At 52.6% G+C, this 19178-nt stretch overlaps 3 protein-coding genes across 8 annotated transcripts in view; 1 reads left to right on the top strand and 2 right to left on the bottom strand.

Annotated features, from left to right (window-relative positions):
• The window catches only part of LOC311202955 (class I histocompatibility antigen, F10 alpha chain-like), a gene marked incomplete at both ends in the record, with an annotated part of 113981 nt that overhangs the window by 36939 nt on the left and 57864 nt on the right, over positions 1-19178 (bottom strand). The gene's annotated exons all lie outside the window — the stretch shown is intronic.
• The window catches only part of LOC311202886 (butyrophilin subfamily 1 member A1-like), a gene marked incomplete at both ends in the record, with an annotated part of 73595 nt that overhangs the window by 22731 nt on the left and 31686 nt on the right, over positions 1-19178 (bottom strand). The window lies entirely within an intron of this gene.
• LOC311202798 (class I histocompatibility antigen, F10 alpha chain-like) lies at positions 9185-11035 on the top strand. 6 transcript variants are annotated; one of them, XR_014617930.1, is made up of 6 exons: positions 9185-9363; positions 9440-9712; positions 9795-9917; positions 10076-10149; positions 10327-10475; positions 10918-11022. XR_014617930.1 is itself a non-coding variant. In XM_084277450.1 (5 exons), exons 1-4 carry the CDS (start codon positions 9195-9197, stop codon positions 10114-10116), a joined length of 606 nt encoding a protein of 201 aa, XP_084133576.1. In that variant the 5' UTR covers positions 9185-9194; the 3' UTR covers positions 10117-10149; positions 10918-11035. The 6 variants fall into 6 exon arrangements, 2 of the variants coding, with proteins under 2 accessions (XP_084133576.1, XP_084133577.1); XR_014617929.1 differs by having other exon boundaries at positions 9795-10149; XR_014617931.1 differs by lacking the exon at positions 9795-9917.

Below are 19178 nucleotides of genomic sequence, written 5' to 3' on the forward strand. Positions count from 1 at the left end.
TCTCTAGGTCCTTCTTCCCACAGACATGATTGGAACTCGGTCCCTTTCCCTGTGGATCTGTTTGTTTCTCAGCTCCCTTTTTCCACGTTGCCCATTCTTGGATGGCCAGTCTGGCCGTGCTCCTTGTGCTCTCTTGTTGGACTCCTTGGCCTTGTAGCTTCTCTCTGGATGAGGAAAGGTACATTTGCTCCCAAAGAACGTGCTGCCTTCATCAAAAAACTCTTTGGGTAAGGACAGAAGGGGACAAGGACACAGTGGGGTGTGGATGGGAGGACAGGGAGCATGGGCAGAGCATCTGGCTGGAGGGAAGGTCCCAGAGACCCTCTGAAGCTGTACCCACTGAGGAAGCAAGCTGCTCTCCTGACCTCCTCTTCCTCCGGCTTTGCTTTTCAGCGCTGCTGTCCAGAGAGCTGGGTGAGTCCTTCTGGCCCCTTCCCCCACCAAAACCTCCTGGCACAGGAGCCCCTAGGAAGGACTTGTTTTTTGGGGGGGTTCCTGATGTTCATGCTGAAATCTAGAGAGGCTGATGGTGGGATTGGCTGGCAGGGAACCATTCCTGGAGGTCTTGTCCCACTCTCCAGAAAGAAGGAATTGGGGAATAACCCTGATTTCTGGCTGCTCCTGCAGGATCGGCCATGGGGTGAGTGGTTGTTCCCTCTGATCACTTGTTGCTTTTTGATTTTGCTTTCCAGAGGAATGAGTTAGTTCTCCTAGTTAGTATTAGGAGACGTCTTAGTACTAGGAGAAGTAAGGAAGGGAGACAGCAAAACAGCCACCTTAGACTTCCACAGGGCTGACTTTGGACTTTTCAGAAAGCTGCTCGCTAAGATCCCATGGGAGGCAGCCCTTGAGGGCAAAGGAGTCCAAGAGGGCTGGATGCTCCTCAAGAAGGAAATATTGGCAGCACAAGAGCAGGCTGTCCCAGTCTGTCAGAAGAGGAGTCAGTGAGGAAGGAAGCCAGCTTGGCTGAGTAGAGAGATTGGGGAAGATATTCAGGAAAAGAGGGAAAAATATGGGCTTTGAAGAAGGGGCAGGTGTCTTGGGATGACTACAGGAATTTAGTGAGATTACGTAGTGAGAAAGTCAGAAGGGCTAAAGCTGAACTGGAACTCAGACTGGCCAGTTCTGTGAAAAATAATATAAAGTCCTTCTATAGACATATTAACAGTAAAAGGAGGGTCAAGGAGAATCTCCAGCCCTTATTGGATGCAGGGGGAACATTAGTGACAAGGGATGAGGAGAAGGCTGAGGTCCTTAATTCCTTCTTTACCTCAGTCTTAATAGTAAAGTTGGATGTTCCCTGAGTATTCATCCTCAAGAACTGGCTGACAGGGAGGGAGAGCAGAACAAAGCTCCCATGATCCAAGAGGAAATGATTAGTGACCTACTTGGCCAATTAGACACCTACAGATCAATGAGGCCAGATGGGATCCACCCAAGGGTGCTGAGAGAGCTGGCAGATGTGCTTGCCCAACCCCTTTCCATGATCTCCCAGCAATCCTGGCAGACTGGGGAAGTTCCTCTTGACTGGAGGCTGGCAGGTGTTACACCCATGTATAAGAAGGTCCAGAAGGAGGATCCAGGGAACTCCAGGCCTGTCAGTCTGGGAGCAATTATGCAGCACACACGATGGCCAGGGGATCAGGCCCAGTCAACATGGGTTTACAAAAGGTAGATCCTGACAAACTAACCTGATTGCCTTCTATGACCAGGTGACCTGCTGAATGGAGGAGGGGAAGGCTGTGGATGTGTCTACCTGGACTTCAGGAAAGCCTTTGCAAGGTTTCTCACAGCATTCTGACTGAGAAACTGGCTGCCACTGGCCTGGACAGGTGGACCCTCAGCTGGATTAAAAACTGGATGGATGGATGGGCCCAAAGGGTGGTGGTGAATGGAACCAAATCCAGCTGGAGGCCGGTCACGAGTGGCACCCCAGGGCTCAGTCCTGGATCCAGTTCTATTCAACATCTTTATCAATGACCTGGATGAAGGGATTGAATGCTCCCTCAGTCAGTTTGCAGATGACACTGAGCTGGGAGGAAGTGTTGATCTGCCTGAGGGTAGGGAGGCTCTTCTGAGGGATCTGAACAGACTGGACTGATGGGCTGAGACCAACGGGATGAAGTTTAACAAGGCCAAGTGTAGAGTCCAGAGAAGGGCAACCAGGCTGGGGAAGGGGATGGAGGGCAAATCATATGAGGAACAGCTGAGGGATCTGGGGCTGTTGAGTTTGGAGAAGAGGAAGCTAAGGGGAGACCTTATCACCACCTACAACTACCTGAAGGGAGGTTGTAGAGGTGAGTGTTGGTCTCTTCAGCCAGGTGACAGAAGATAGTACAAGGGGAAATGGCCTCAAGCTGTGCCAGGGCAGGTTTAGATTGGATATTAGAAAAACATTTCTTACTGCAAGAGTTGTCAGGGCTGGAACAGGCTGCCCAAGGAGGGGATTGAGTCACCATCCCTGGATGAGTTTAAAAAAAGGGTAGATGAGGTACTTAGGGATCTGGTTTAGCTTAGGATGGGATTGGTTGGACTTACTGATTTTCAAAGGACGGGAGGGGAACACAGGGCAAGGGATGTACAGTGTAAAGAGCCCAAAGGAAAGTGAAACCCATGTGGGGCTCAGCTCCCTCGGCTTCCCCTGCCCCATGGCAGTTCCCTGTCCCACATCTGTCACCTGGAGCAGGAAAAAGCCCCCTCCAGCCCTGCAGGATCCCTTCCTGCAGGAACACATGGAGAGTCACCCAATACCTCAGGAGGCCTCTGGGGCTCACCAGGAGCCACATCTGCATCCGTGCTGGAGAGAAGGGAGGGTAAGGGAGGCAGAGGTGGGCGATGGGGGTTACACCTGCCCAAGAGGGGATGGCAAAGAAGGGTTGCACCTGCCCCCAAAAGAGACTCTGAAATCCCCAAACCCCCTGACCAAGCACCCCAATGGTGGAAGAAACCAGTGCTAAATGGCAAGACAGGACTGTGCATGAGTCCCTGGTGAGGCGCCCTACTCTGTCCCACTGTTTCTCACCAGGTTTTATTGCAAAACTGTTACTGGCCCTAAATGAAATTAATATTCAAAACCCTCTGTGGTCATGAGCTGCCAACTGCACCAGGCTGACTAAAACCTCAACAACCGTTAAGCCAGTGTCAGTTTCAGATTTACTGTCTGTAGCTGGCATGTGAGGCACCCTGTGCCTCTCACAGCAGCTTGTGCTGGAGAATAGCACCAGGGGAGTTTCAGCACTTTTAGAAGATGTTTCCTTCACAAAATGGGCTGATGTTCTCATGTATGACCATTGTTGCTGAGGCAATGAGCACAGCCCTGACCAGACCCTGGCAAATTGTCCATCCAAGCCAGTTCCACTGAGTCCACCTGGGATTCAGGACAATGAAGGAAAAAAACAGGAGGCCAAAGAAAAATAAAGGAGAAGCAGTAAGGGAAAAGAAGCCCAGAGGTCTTGGGGAGAAGGGAACACCGTGGCCTTCAGGAGTTTCCTCTTCTGCTGCAGAAGGGCAGAGGCTCTGTGGGGCACTTATTCCTGGCCATGGACACTTTAGGGTGTCCTGTTATTCTGGGGACTCATCCACAGGTCACAATTCCTTTGACTCAAGGTGATGGTGGAGTTCCAGCTTGTGCAGTACTGCAGGACAGGAACAGCCATGATACCCTGTGTCTGGCAGCCCAGGAGTATGTTCAGCCATTGCTGTCACCAAACATCAAGCTGGCTCCAGTGTGGGCATCCCACTGTGTCACAGCATCCTTCTTAAATATGTTATCACAGAGGCACTACCACTATCACTGATTGGCTTGACATTGGTCAGCAGTGGGTCTGTCCTTGAGCTGGCTGGTACTGGCTCTGTTGGACCTGGGGGAAGCTTCTAGGAGTTTCTTGCAGAAGTCAACTCCTACAGTCCCTATCCCCACCCCTAACACCTTGCCATGGAAACCACAACAGTCAGGTAGGTGTGCCCTCAGCTCAAAGTGATGAACACATCCAATAGCAGAACCATCATAGGTCCCAACAGGTCTGCAGGACTGGCCACCAAACCCACCCCAACTTGTACAGAAACACAGAGCATTGGTGCCCAACAGCCCCAGATCACTTCCCAGACATCCTGGAAGAGCAAGACTGATCTGCTGAGATTCAGTATCTCAAGGCAGCACCTGTAACAACGCATCTTTGCTCAAGAAGCCCTAACGCTTCCAGAAAACATGTAGGGTGTCCTGTGGCACAAAGGGACAGGACAGAGGTCATCTACCTTATCTCTAAATTGGAGAGATGTGGATTTAATGGGTGGACCATCCAGTGGATAAGAAACTGGTTGACAGAATATAGACAAAGGGTTGTGGTCAATGGGTCTATGTCCAGGTGGAGGCCGGTGACCAGTGATGTCCCCCAGGGGTCTGTCTTGGGACCAGTGCTCTTTAACATCTTTATCAATGACATCAATGATGGAATTGAGTGCACCCTCAGCAAGTTTGTGGATGACACCAAGCTGAGTGGTGTGGTTGACACTCTAGAAGGAAAGGAAGCCATCCAGAGGGATCTTGACAGGCTGGAAAGGTGGAACTGGGGGAACCTAATGAGGTTCAACATTGCCAAGTGTCAGGTGCTGCACTTGGGCCTGAAGAATCCCAGACACAGATACAGACTGGGAGAAGAGCTTCTTGAGAGTAGCCCTGCTGAGAAGGACTTGGGGATTATGGTGGATGAGAAACTTGACATGAGCCAGCAGTGTGCTCTTGCAGCTTGGAAGGCCAATGGTATCCTGGGCTCCATCAGAAGAGGAGTGGCCAGCAGGGACAGGGAGGGGATTGTCCCTCTCTGCTCTGCCCTTGCGAGGCCCCATCTGGAGTCCTGTGTCCAGAGCTGGAGCCCCCAATACAAGAAAGATGTGGAACTGTTGGAGAGGGTTCACAGGAGCCACAAAGATGATTAGAGGGCTGGAGCACCTGCCCTACGAAGAGAGGCTGAGGGAGCTGGGCTTGTTCAGCCTGGAGAAGAAAAGGCTGCAGGGGAACCTCATTGCAGCCTTCCAGTACCTGAAGGGAGCTTATAAGCAGGAGGGGATTCAACTGTTTAAAAGGATAGACAATGGCAGGACAAGGGGGAATGGATTAAAACTAAAGGAAGGTTGGTTTAGAGTAGATATTAGGGGGAAGTTTTTCACAGAGAGAGTGGTGAGGTGCTGGAACAGGCTGCCCAGAGAGTGGATGCCCCATCCCTGGAAGTGTTCAAGGCCAGGTTGGCTGGGGCCCTGGGCAACCTTGTGTAGATCCAGGCCTGGAGGTTGGTGGCCCTGCCTGTGGCAGGGGGGTTGGAGCTCTAGGATCCTTGGGGTCCCTTCCAACCCATGCTATTCTATGATTCTATGAAAGGGACAAAAGAATTGCATGGCTTTAAAAAGGACATTCTATGATTATATGAGCCTATGAATTAAACCATCAGGGTGGTACCAACACCCGAAATCCCAAACACAGCATTACACACACTGCAAGATCAACACTAACTCTAATTGTAAGGAATTAGCAACTGTCACAGAACCTCACACAACAGGGCAGGACAGTTAGACAGGAAAAAAATCCCACAAAACCAAGAAAAACCACAAAGAGAATGGTTGTTGAACATAGAAGGTGGTTTTAAACTGGGTTTTACACAAACGGAAACTGTGAGCCTCTGAGCACAGTTCTGCTGCACGGGAAACAAAAGGTCCCTCTTGAAACATTCTATTTCTACCAGCAGCTCCAGCCTCTGCCAGAAGGTGCCTGCACTTTGCTGAGTCATAACACTCATTGTGTTTGTCCCTCCAGCCCTTGTCCTTCCCCTGTGCCCACCTTGAGGAAGGGCTCTTGCTGCTCTGGTGTGAGTTTCTGCTGTGCGTTTGGTGTACGTTGAGGATGTGGGCAACGGTGGGGATGTGTGTGTGGAAGCCTGTGGGGTCTGTTTCTCTAGGTCTAGTTTCCACGAGCCCTCAGTGCTCCCAGTGTCCCCCCTCCTTTTCCCCGCTGCCCATTGTGAACTGGTGCTTGTGACTCTCCACTTCCCACTGTGGCTCAGCCGTGCCGAGTCAGTGGGAGTCGGGAGCCCTTCTGGGCAGCATCCTGACAGGAACTGCTATGCCCAGCAGCCCCCAGCTACCCCAGGGTGGACAGTCTGACCCTGGGATGGGCTCAGCCCGTGCACCAGCAGCGGGGAGTATCCAGGCACCGGGCTGTGCCCGTGTCCTCCTCGTATCACACTGCACCGACCTGCTCGGAGTTCCCAGCTTTCCCCGTGTCCCGTGGCTGGGGCCCTGCCGAGCGCTGCCGGAGCTGTGCCCACTGAGCCAGCTCTGGGATGGATGGGCAGCAGCCCTGCCCTCCTGTCCCCCTGGGCTCTGGGCACTTGTCCCTGAGTACCAGCAAAGTGAGACCCAGCCTGGGTACCCGCTGCTCAGGTGGGCACAGGGTGTTCTGCACTGGCTTGGACTCAGACCCTTGATGTGTGCCGGCACAGAGAGCTTCCTCTGTTAAGAACAGTGTGAAGTCCAGTGGAGAGTGGAGGCTGACAGCAGGCTGTCGTGGGCTGGATGGAGTCACACTGCCCACGAGCGCTGCTGTGCTGGACATGCTGGAGCTCCAGCAGGAACTGGAGTCAGAGGCAGCACAGTGGGACGCCCCAGTTGATATCACTACTGCATTTTTCTGGATGCCTTTGGCAGCAGAGAGCAGGGCACAGTTTGCTGTCCCTGGAAGGGTGCCCAATCCACCTGGAATCGACTGTCCCAGAGGTGGAAACACAGCCCCACCATCTGCCCCGGGGTTAACCCTGACTGCGCTGGAAGGGGTGAAGCCCCAGAGCACCTGCAGTACACTGATGACATCATCATATGGGGCAGGAGAGCAGAGGAATTCTCTGAGACAGGGCAGAAGATAGTCCAGATCCTTCTGGAAGGTGGTTTTAGTGGTTTGAACTGGTAAGCTGATGGACCTGTGCAGGAGATGCAGTATGAGCAGTGCCAGGCAGGAGCGCTGCCAAGCCTGAGGCACACAGGACACAGGTGATGGCAGACACAAGTGACCCAGTGCATGAGGGACAGCAGGGACAAGGCACAGCTAGCCCAAGCCCCAGAGGTGCCCACACTCTCTGGAAGGTTTTTATCCTTGTCCCATCTGTTTCACCCGCAAACCCACATGATGCTAGAGCCAGGTGGGGAGAGCCACGGGGTGCCAGATGCCTGGGTCCCCCTGCCACAGACAGGTCTGGGTGTCTCAGGGTGTCCCAGGGTAGGGGATGAGAGTGGCACTGGTGTGGGGGGAAGAACTGCGACATGGGGTGCCTAGGGGTGACCCCAGCCTGGGGTATACAGGTGAAATGGGGCTGTGGGGGGGATCTGGGACCCTGAGGGGGTGGGGGGGCTAGGCGGTCCCATGGGGGAGTTACTGGTAAGAGTCTCTGGCTGCCATTGGTGGGCGGGTGGTGGCGCAGCCAATCGCAGGTCTCGGGGCGGGGCTGGCAGCGAGGTTTGTCCTGGAGTGGGGCTCCTTTGGCTCAGAACATTTGGGACCCGGAGAGGATGGATGGGGCTGGACCGGGCACTGGGGCTGCTTCTGCTGCTGAGGGTCCTTGGCTGGGCGGCGTGTGGTAAGTGCGGGTGGGTCCCAGGAACCCCACTGGACGCAGTTTCTTGATAACAGTTCTCCATTCCCTGCACACTGGACCACCCTGCGGCGCAGAGACCCCCAGTCACTCTCCCCAGAGAATGGGTGCCCCCTTGGAACACTCCCATCCTCTTCCATCCCTTTCCATCCCCTTCCCAGACGCTCCCACAGATCAGTTTCTCCTTTGTGCCAGAGACCCCCTTGGACCCCCTTCCTGGGAACCTTGGGTCCTTCATTGACAGAGCCCCCCCTTTCCTCATCACCAGGACCCTCCGGCTTCCCTTCATGGGAAGCAGAACCCCATCCTGGACACAGATTCCTCCCACCAGACACTTCCCCTTGAAGCTGACCCCCGCACCCCAATCTGCTGCACTGGGAACCCCACCCAGGCTCACCACCCACTCCTGCACCCCATCACTGTGGGCACCCTCACCCTGCACCCCCCACCCCTCACTGACCCCTGTGTTCCCACAGAGCTCCACTCCCTGCGCTACTTCCACACCGCAGTGTCAGAGCCCAGCCCAGGAGTACCCCAGTTTGTGTCCATGGGGTACGTGGACGGGAACCTCATTTCGCGCTACGACAGCGAGAAGGGGAGGACGGTGCCCCGGGCAGACTGGATGGCGGCCAACCTGGACCAGCAGCACTGGGACGAGCAGACCCAGATTGAACAGACCAATCAGCAGATTTCCACAGTGAACCTGGACACACTGCAGAGCCGCTACAACCAGAGTGGGGGTGAGTGTGGGCTGGGAAGGGGCTCTGTGGGATGGGAGATCTCCACTCCCTCCTCCCCCATGAAGATATTACCCTTCCTCATGCTGCTGCACTGGGATGTGCCGATCCTTCCCAGCCCAGTGCTGTTGGCAGAGCACTCCAAGCACCCCTGTTCCCCAGCCCCACACTCCATGGGATCCTTTCTGCCAGATCCAGGGAGGCCTCTGGGTGCCCCACCAAGCACATTCTGGCCTTCTCCCCACCATGCCCAGCACCCCATCCCAGGCCTGGCTGCCGTATCTCAGCCCTCACCATCCTGTGGCAGTGAATACCCCCAGAACCAGAGGGGTTCCCATCCCATATCCCAGCCCATCACCATTCCTTTGTACACCCCACCCCAGAGCCAGAGGGGCTCCTGCAACCCATGCCATCTCCTATCTGCTCGCTTACCCAGCATTCAGGACTCTGTCCCATCCCCTTGCTGTTCCAGGGTTCTGAGGGGCTGGGTGCCAGCTCAGCCATGTCCTGGGTGCCGGGGCTCTGTGTCACAGCTTTACATGATGCCCCAAGTGCTGTTGGCCCTGGTCAGGATGGAGGCAGCTCTCGTGTCAGTGCCCAACTCCCTTGGGGATCACACAGAGATGGAGTGGGGGGTGCTGCTAGGGGGGCCTTGCCCCACTGAAGGCCCAGGCCTACAGCAGCCCCTCAGGCCCATCTCTCTGGTCGTGTTTCAGGGGCTCACACACTGCAGAGCAGAGTCAGCTGTGACCTCCTGGAGGACAATAGCACCAGGGGGTATTGGCAAATTGCCTACAATGGGAGGGACTTCATTGCCTTCGACATGGACACAATGACATTGACTGCAGCAGATGCAGCAGCACAAATCACCAAGAGGAACTGGGAGGCAGACAGGACTCCCATTAAGCACATGAAGGACTACCTGGAGAACATCTGCCCTGAGTGGCTGATGAAATACATGAGCTATGGGCAGGCCATGCTGGAGAGGAATGGTGAGTGGAGATGGGGACCCTGGGGATGGGCCAGCGTGGATGTGTGTGCCAACCCTCACTGCCACCCCCTCCCCAGAGACCCCCACGGTCCGAGTGTCGAAGAAGGAGACCCAGGGGATCCTGACCTTGCACTGCCGCGCTTACGGCTTCTACCCACGGCCCATCACCATCAGCTGGCTGAAGGATGGTGAGGTCAGGGACCAGGAGACCCAGCGAGGCAGCATCGTGCCCAACAGCGATGGCACCTACTACACCTGGGTGTCCATTGAGGCCCCTCCTGGGGAGCAGGACAAGTACCGGTGCCGTGTGGAGCACGTCAGCCTGGGCGAGCCGGGGGTCTTTGTGTGGGGTGAGTCTGGTGGCCTTGGGCATGTGGAGGGGTGGGCTGGGGGTACTGCCCTTCCCCTCCTCACCACCCTGCTCATTCCCAGAGCCAGAGTCCAACTCACTGGCCATCATGCTGTGGGTGGTTGTTCCCCTTGCCATCCTGGCTGTCATCAGCATCACTGGATTCATCATCTGGAAGTGCAGATGTAAAGCATCTGGAAGTATAGGTAAAGCCCCAGGGTGTGGGAGGAAGGCAGAGCCCAGGGGGCTGGTAGGAACTGTGAGCACAAGACACAGCACTCTGGAGAGCTTCCTAGCCTGATGGTGAAGCACAGTGGATGCTGATGCTTCTTTCTCTCTCCTCTTATGTGCACTGTGCCCACAGATAGCACGACGTGGCAGCTCGCAGCTGTTTCTCCTCCATAGACACGGATGGGAGCTCTGGCAGCTTGGCCAAAGGTATGACATGGGACTGGAGGGGTGGATGGGGCAGGCCCAGCTCTCTGTGCTCCCCCTTGAGACCCATGGTCAGAGTGACACTGGGCTGGGGGGGGACACGCTGAGACCACTATAGCAGAGTATTGGGGACAGAGACTTTTCCCTGGGTGACACTGTCTCTTCCTCCCATCCGTGCAGTGATCACAGTCTTACTGCTCCATGAGTGACCGGGGGACCTGGATGTGGCCCCTGCGCTGTCACCAACTGGAGAGGCTGGGAGCTGCTTGCAATGAGCTGATCATGCTGCACCAGCACATGGTGCTACACTGGTGGCTCTTCTGGCTGGGGTAAATGCCTTGTTTGCCTTACTTCCTTCCTGTGCTTGTTTCCCAGCCTTGGATCATGGGGTAGAGGTGTTTTTCCCTGGGATAGAGCTGGGTTTCTTCCCAGCAGCCCATCATGGTGCCGTGTTTAGGACTGGGTTGGGTCTGGCTGAGGTGGAGTTCATTTCCCCCAGCAGCCCTGGCCATGCTGTGCATCAGGAGTGAGCAGGGTGTTGGTACCAGCCCAGGGATTTGGCTGCTGGGGAGCGGGGCTGGCCCAGCATCCAGGCTGTCTCTCCAACATACCCCTGGCCAGGAGGCTGTGAGTGGGCAAGACCTTGGGAGGGGACACAGCCAGGACAGCTGACCCCAACTTACCAAAGGGATATTCCAAACCCTGTGGCATCTGCTCGATTATGAAAGCTGAGAGAAAGGAGGATGAGCAGAGGATGTTTGTTATTTACAGGGCTGGCTTTCTGGAGCAACCGCTGCACATACTGGAGCCCCTTTTCCTGGGAAATGGCCAGACATCACCTGCTGATGGGGAATAAATGCTGGTGGGGAAACAGTGAATAAAACTTTTGGTTTTCCTTTACTTCTGCCTGAGGCTTTTGCTTTATTCAGCTCCTTGGTTTGGAGTTTGTTCCTGTTCCATCTTTTTCTCCTCCCCTCCCTGCCCTGCTGAGGAGGGGAGTGATGAAGAAGCTCTGTGGGCACCTTCTATGCAGCCAGAGCCAACCCCTTACAAGGATTTTTGATAGAAACTGGATTGGTATCACAGTGATGGATCTCAGCAGTGGTGGCACAGTGTGATGTCATAAATGGACACAATCACACACGTGCCCCAATCTAATGAGAAATATTCCAGGCTGTAGCACATCATGCCTGATGTTAAAAAGGAAAAAAAGAGATGTTTTGCCAACTCTTCTTGGGCCATCGCCCTGTGGAGGTGATGAGCTCTGAGCCCTCACAGACAGGCACTGAGAAGAAAGTTTCTTCCTCTGAAACCATCTAGATGTGCACTAAGGAGGCCTCCTGCCTGGAGGCCACACAGTTATTGCAAAGAAGTCTCTTGCCCTGAGGTCTTGCAGATGGGCACTGAGAAGAAGGGCTCCTTCCCTGAGGCAAATGAGGAGACATGGTGGACATCCACACAGTGGACTCTTGCCCTGAGAGGGAGCAGAGGCAGAAGCAACCTGGTCCCATCCCTGACAGGACTGTGAGATGTGGGCAATGCTTTTATCCATCAGGCAGGTGGAGACATCTGTTCCCTTGTGGCTCCCGTGCTGGCATGGTTGGGTCAGAGGGAGAAACCCAGAAGGCTGGGAAGCCCAGCATTTATCTATTGCTGGGGACTGTGGCATTGATGTAACAGAAGGGGGCAGCCTCGTGCAGCCTCTGGAGATGGCTCCAACTGAGCGTGAAGGCAAAGTATCCTTTCAAGGAAGATCGCATAACGCAGCCAAGGAAGTGGTCCACCAGTGTGGAAGGTACCTGAGGGCATTTGTGCTGGGCTGCAGTGATCTGGACAGTACTCAGGCCCCCAAAGATCAGGATGACACTCAGCACGCACAGTCTCTGCAGCAGATGTTGGTGTGGTGTACAGTGATGGGTGCCAGCAAACTGGCTGTGGTGGACTGGGCAGACATTGAGGCACCAACTGTCCATAACCATGGAGAGGACATGAGAATATGGGTGGTGCCTCTACCTCAGTCGTGGGAGCCCAGGTACAAGAATTGCAGAGAAAAACTGGCTGAAAACAGACCATCAGGAAGATCCCTGCTCCAGTTGCTGCTGAGCAATTCCCCAGGGCTGGTGGATATACTGAGGACACCTCTCCTCATCCTGACCTGGTGGCTGTATGTCTCCGTGGGGTCAACCTCACACCCAGTGCTATGGAAAGGCCATGTTGGACCACTGTAGGATCGTCCCTGTGATCAGTCCTTGCACTGTAGCCGGGCAAGACACGTGGACTGCTCTCTAGATGAAAAGCCACCTGGTTTGCAATTACAGGAGACAGTTAATAAATGCTCTGGTAAGGAAAAGGGGTCCTGCCTCCAACCAGGCAGAGCAAAGGAGCAAATGGATTCTGTGGCTTCAGGAGGGACATCTTCAATTCAACCAGGTTCTCACAACTTGACCCTGAACTCTGCCAATGACAGGGCATCCACAGGGCTGCTCAGGGCATCTTGTGCCAGTGCCTCATCACTCACTAGGAAATGTTTCTGACAGAAGAGCTGCTGAGCCCCAGCTCCCAGGCAGGACCTGTAGATCGCCTCCCAGCAGAGCATCCTCCTACCCAGGCTGGGATGCTTGGAGGACCTGAATGGTGTGTGAGGGATGGTGGGTGCTGAGGAAAACCACCTCACTATCGAGCATTGTGCCCAGAGGAGCCACAGAAGCTCCATGAGGTGCTGCTTCAGAGCTGGAGAAAGGAAACCAAATGAGGTTTCGGGTTGGCTCTGCCCTCCTGCAACTATCCCATGAGCACAGGCAGCACCTTCACCTTTCCTGGTGTCATCCCCGTCAGCCTGGGAACAAAACGTTCCTTCCCGCGGTTGGGAGAGGAAGAGCAAACACAAACCATCCCCTGGGGCATCCCAACCCCAACGGGGATGAGTCCTGGAAGCCCACTGCCATCCTCTGACACAGATGCAGGACCCCCTAAATGGGGAGAAAAAGTCAGATTTCTGTTCAAAGGAGCTTCGGGGGTCGGAGCCAGGAGCTCCCAGGGAACGGCAGCATCAGGAGAGATGCTTGGGGAAGTCCTCTGGCCTCTCAAAACCCACAGGGGACACCACCAAGTTGCCCCAGGGATGGGAGGGTGGATTGTCCCTTCTCCATGGTGGCGGTTTCCTCCTGGAGAGCCTCAGGCACCGGGCAGGATGTGAGAGTTACAGGGCGGGGGTTGGGGAGTGCGCAGAGAGGCTGTAAAGTGGCCTCAAGGTGGCAACAGTTTAAAAGTTAAACAACTAAACCAAAGCAACCAAAATGAAAGAAGGAGAAAAAAACCCCAGAACTAAGACCCAAAATACAAAGTAAAGAACTAAAATTAAAACAAACAAACAAACAAAACAAGGAAGGGAAATTAAAAATATCCAACTGAAAAACAAAACCTAAAAAGAACTAAAATAAAAAATAAGTAAAATTATAAAACCAAATAACATGTTTTTTAAAAAAAAGAAAGAAAATCAAACAAAAACCAAACTGAGAACAAATCTTAAAAGAAAACTAAGAGAGAAAATAAAAAAGCAAAGTAAAAAATAAAATTTAATGCTAAGAAATAAAATTTAAAATAAAAAAAATTAAATTTAAAAAAATAAATCAAAGAAAAAAAATATCCTAAAGTAATAACATTAATAATAAAGTTTAAAAACCCAGCAAACCTCGAGGTGAGAAACACAATTAAAGGTGATGAACTAAATTCAAAAAGCCCAAGTCAGACACAAAGCTCGAAAAATTTAAAAAACAAAAACAAATTAAGGAAAAACTCGGTGCCCCAACGTTCCCCCCCACAGTAACCCCCAGCCCTGAGGTCAGGCCCCCTCCTTCCTCTGCGGCCAGTCCCCCTTCCCCCGGCTGCACAGGGTCCGAGTGTTGCCCCTGCCCGACACCCCCGGCTCCTCCCTACCTGCACCCGCTCCAGCCCGGCCATGGCCGGGGCTCAGCATCCCCCAGCCCCGCGCATCCCCCGCCGGCTCAGCACGGGGCTCCGTGGTACCTGCGCAGTTGCCATGGGTGGGGAAGGCAGACCCGAACCCACCCAGTCCCCAGGGTAAGGAAGGATGGGGTGATCCTCATCCATTCGGGATTTTTTCCCTTTTCCCCTCTCTTTTTCACCTTTTCCCTTTGTTTTCTTACCTTTATCCCTCCTTTATACCCTTCCCCCCTTTTTTAACCTCCCCCCCCTTTTTCTTCATTTCTTATTTTAACTTTCTCCCTTTTCCCTCTTTATTTCCCCCCCTTTTTTTCTACCACCCCGTTTCTAATTTCCCATTTCTTCTCCTTTTTTGGGGTCTTACTTCCCCTTTCACTTTCTTCCAACCCCAACCCCCTTCTCCCTTTTGTTCTCTCCTTTTCCTGTCTGTTTTTCCTCTGGTTTTTCCTCTGTTTTTTTCCTCCAAACGAATCCAATCTGAACTTAAAGTCCACCTCAAGAAGAACTAAATGTTTAAGCAATTATTATTTTAGTGCCCCCCAGGAAAAAAAAAATCATTTCCCTTGTGGAAAAAACCAACCAAACCCCCAGACAACCAAATCTTGAAAAATGGTGCCTTTGTCTGGCTAACACCCCGAAACCAATAAACTACATTGCTCAAATTTAATGTAAACCCCTACTTTTAGGACTGCAGAAGAAAGTTTTCAATTGCTTTGTGCAATCAAAGGGTTGGTTGGGATCTTTGCCCCTGTCAGGATTATTTTGTTACAGGATTAGAGCCACCCACCACAATTGTCAGTAATTACCTCATCACCTACTATTTGCACCGTGCTGCTTGGAAGGGAAAGGTGGAGAGGGAGGGACATGGAGTGGGGGAGGTGGAGAAAGGGAGGGAGCAGGGTAGTTTCTCTAGCCCTTTAATTGGGTGATCACCTTACATCATCCCAGGACATGCATATTCATTGCAGGTCCAGCCCTGTTCTGTATATTCACCAACGACTTGGAGGAAGGGATAGAGGGGACCCAGATGGAATCTCTTGGAGGAAAGAGATGCCCTGTCTCCTGCTGTGCAGGGCAGATCCTGGCCCCAGGGTGGTGAAACCTGCCCAGCGCTGAGCTCTGTCCCTGATGCTCTGGCTCCTCCTGTTCTTGAGGATGTCATGACCTTGGGTCTCAACATGGCTCACCTCAAGCTTGTCCTGCCCAAGGATGGGAGAAGTGTGAGAAAGGAAAGAGCATGGCAGAACCTCCACAACACCCCTCATGGATTTACTTTTTGGTGCTGTGTGCTGGGCCAGGAGGGGTTCATGGATGGAAGGGAATGCTGGGAGGCAGAGGTGAAGTGGGAGATGGCAGGTGATTCGTGGTTGGGGTGGCCAGGGACTCTGTGAAGAGGAAGGGGTATATGGCTTGAAGGAGGGATCTGGGGGTGAGGCACTGTGTGCAGCAGTTTGTGTCGCTCACCTCTCCTTGCAGTCCCCTGTCCCTGTTCCTAGTCCCCAGCAGATTCTGTGTCTGTCTGGACTGCCCATGGGGGCTGGTGATTTTCACTGATCCTGACAAGTGGCGTCAGTATCTTCACTTTCCCACCAGCCTCATTCAAAGGAGAGGTCATCCACCCCTGGCTTTGGTTGGAGACAGAGGGAACTGAGCTGTTCCTCATGGACAGCACCTCTGCACCTCCTTCCACCCCTCTGTAGCCTCACAGAGCCTGTGCCCTTTTACAGACACTGCCTGTGCTCCTCTCCCCAGTGCCGCAAGAACAGATGTCCCTCTCGTCCCAGCCCCAGCCCATCCTGGCCAGGCAGAGCAGGTCAGGCTTCAATAAGGTTTGCAGGTGAATATGGTGTCTGGCTGTGGAGATTCCTGGGGGGTTTGTCCTGATTCCTGACTGCCCCTGAAGGAGATTTGCAGAGGGGTTGGACCAGGAGCCTGGGGGCAGCTCCCTGCAGGGTGAACACAGGGCAGTGGGTGGGAGACCAGCAGCACTCACAACTCAGGCCTCCCCTTGTCTTGGTTCTGGAGAGCCCCAAATCTGCTAGCACCCTGTGTCCCCAGGACACACCTCCTCTGTCCACATCCTTCCACGCCACACAATCCTGTTGGGATCAAGCCTGAGGTGTGTTTCCCTCCTGCCCCTCCCAGCTGGGCACTTGGTACAGGCGGTAGCAGCTCGTGGCTGGTTTAGGGACTGGGCTCTGTGCACAAAAGCCCCTTTGTAACAGAACGGCTTTAGGGGCAGCAGAAGAGAAAACTCCTGAGCAGGGGAAGAACATCCCAACCTGGGACTCTTGGGAAGTGATATTTAGCACTATTGATCACTGTGACTGGTGCTGCAGGGCCCAGTGTGTCAGCAGAGCCACATTGCTGGGATCAGGTAAGAGGGGGGTGGGGTGGGTTCAGTTGGGATGGGGTGGTGTGGGATAGATTTGGATGGGATGGAATTTGGGTAGGTTTGAATGGGATGTGATAGGATGGGATGTGATGGGAAGGTGCTGTGAGCAGGGTTCAGGGGTGGCTGAGCCCTTCAGGCCATGGGAAGGGGTGGGGGATGCTCACAAAGGGGCTGGAGCTACGGGAAGCAAGAACAAAGTTGAACACAGGCACCCGACTGCTTGGAGCCAGTGTTGATGCTCAGACCAGCTCGCCATGATGCTGCTGCTGGTATGTAATAAACAAACAGAGGATATCTGGGGGTGTAATCCCCCAACTGCACCAATTTTGTGTGTTTGCTGGCCCTTTTTATCTCTCCTATCCCCCTTCTGCCCTTCCTGGACACCCCTGGGGCTGGGTCCAATCAATCTGACATGTCAATGGGGCTCACCCTCGTCCTGCTGCCCAGGTCTGGGAATGGCACCCTGGAGCCCCCTGGCATCCCAGGCCCCCTGGCACCCCATCTGTTGGGGATGGGCTGCCCCTCTGTGGGGCTGGGTGGTTGGGGACAGCTGGGGAAGCATTCTGAGGTCCCCAAGGAAAGAGAGCAGAGGGACAGGGCATGGCTGGCATGTCCCATCCATGTGTGATAATTTACTCAGCAGTCAGAGTCTGATGTAACTGTTAAGCAGATACTCTTCATTGCAGCGCTGGGCAGCACTGGAGATCGCTCCACCATGAGTGCCCCAACGAATTAATGAGATGCTAGAGAAGTTATGTTACAAAATCATGCATATTCAATACAACTTACAAGAGCTAATCTACATAAACATTCAACATCATTTATATACATCAGAGCTTTTGTTGCATGTGTAATAGTTCTTCCTGCTGGGCTTCGGGGGTCCTCTGGTGGCCAAGGGATGAAGAAAACACTCCTCCTTAGGTGTTTGCTGATTGACCCTCTTTTATTACTCTTTTGATATCAATGACTTGACTCCTTGTGATCCAAGAAGTGGTTTGATAATCAGGTGGTTAAATGTTAATAGGCTTAATGGATAGATTACATAGTTGATCAGTGTGTACAATGTCCTCATCTCTCTACATGACTAAAACCAATCATACTTGATGAGTTTCCACAATTTGCTCATTTATCTATGTGATTAGAACAAAGTATCAGTTTGGCCTTTAAGGAATTCCCTGTCCTTTTCATTGGTCTCCTTCATTCCTTCATTCCCTGCTTTTCATTTCCCTCTGTGAATTCTTTCACAGCCTACAATATTCTGTCCTTTGCTAATGTCCTTTTACAATATTTGCCACTGATTATGCCGTGTTTCAATTTGTTTCTTTTCCATTCTTCATAACTGCCCACAGAATGTTTGCAGTGCCAAAAGGCACACTGAATTAGAATACAAGTTAGGGGTATAAATATCCCCAGTCCTATCGAAAGGACAAACAATTTCTGAAGCCAATTTAAATCAGGAAGCCAGGAGGTAAGTTTGGCCCATATTTCTTCAAATCCAAAAGTAGAACCATCTTGGGCTACTTCATGTAATATATGGGGGTTTTCCCAGGTTATCTCTAAATCCATCTCAACTCATTCTTCTTGATTAACAGATGTACAACAGCCAGTGTTGATGATTATGCACACTCCTCCTCGAGGGGTCAATAACAGATCTAGAGCCATTTGGTTTTGCATAACTGCTTTGGATAAGCTGTTTCTATTTGCAAAGCCTGGATTGCACCTATGGTCAGAGTTTCAGTGTTTTCTATGGCAGCTGAAATGTTTATCATTATCTTTTCTAATTCCCTTACTCCTAACCAAGGAAGAAACCATCTAGCCAGACTATGGAATCTATGGTAGGCCTTATTGCTATGGCACTGGGGGTTCTTCTTGTCCATTTTAGGAAAGTTCTGACCCTTCCCTTCTCAACTGTTGGTTATAGTACTGCATGGAATCATGGGCCCTACCGTGCAGGTTCCTATCCATCAGGGGGAAGGGCCTTTCTTGCTTCCTTTCCACACAACCAGTGCCCTCCCTGTCCCCTAGGCATATTCCAATATCCAAATTGCTTTTTCCTGTACACATGCATTGACCAGCTGCAGTTTGGGCAATGACCTATGGAAATATAACCCTCTGATTGTGTCTTACTGATAGTCCTACACTTTACCTCAGCCAAATTTGGATTTTCTACCTCTAAAACTTGGAGGTGAGTATTATTTTTGTCAGTATATAGTGGATTAATCCACAAAGTATTCCAATTTGTCTTGAACAGTATAGGGACTCCTATAAGGGGCCATCCTGTGCCACCCTCTTCTAGAAGGTGTGTGCAAACCCAACAATTAGTTTTGTTTAAAGTCTATGAAAGATTTTGCTTTAGGATTGCATGTAAATTTAGCTCCTGTGCTCACCCAGCACAGGAGTGCAAAGCACAAGCATAATTGAGGATGAAATCATTCTTCGTTTGGTGCCCTCTTAGCTCAGGAGTAGCGTATCCACACAGGCTGTCCTTCAACCTTGATGGCCTTCAAGAAACATCCACAGCCTATCTTGTCCAAATCTCCCACACTCCCCACCAGCTCATGGTTTCGTTTCCCTCCATTCTCCTCCTTTTGTGTGTCCTGGGACTGATGGGCTCCTGCCTTTTCCTCCAGAACAGACCAATGTCCTGAGACCCCCACACACCCCCTCAGATGGA

Source organism: Gallinula chloropus (assembly GCF_964237585.1).
Source record: "Gallinula chloropus genome assembly, chromosome: 32".
Classification (NCBI taxonomy): domain Eukaryota; kingdom Metazoa; phylum Chordata; class Aves; order Gruiformes; family Rallidae; genus Gallinula; species Gallinula chloropus.

Coding starts and splice junctions, on each gene's coding strand:
- LOC311202798 (XM_084277450.1), top strand. CDS start 9,195: ATGGACACAATGACATTGACTGCAGCAGATGCAGCAGCACAAATCACC. Junction 9,713..9,794: donor GCCGGGGGTCTTTGTGTGGG/GTGAGTCTGGTG, acceptor GCTCATTCCCAG/AGCCAGAGTCCAACTCACTG. Junction 9,918..10,075: donor TAAAGCATCTGGAAGTATAG/GTAAAGCCCCAG, acceptor CTGTGCCCACAG/ATAGCACGACGTGGCAGCTC.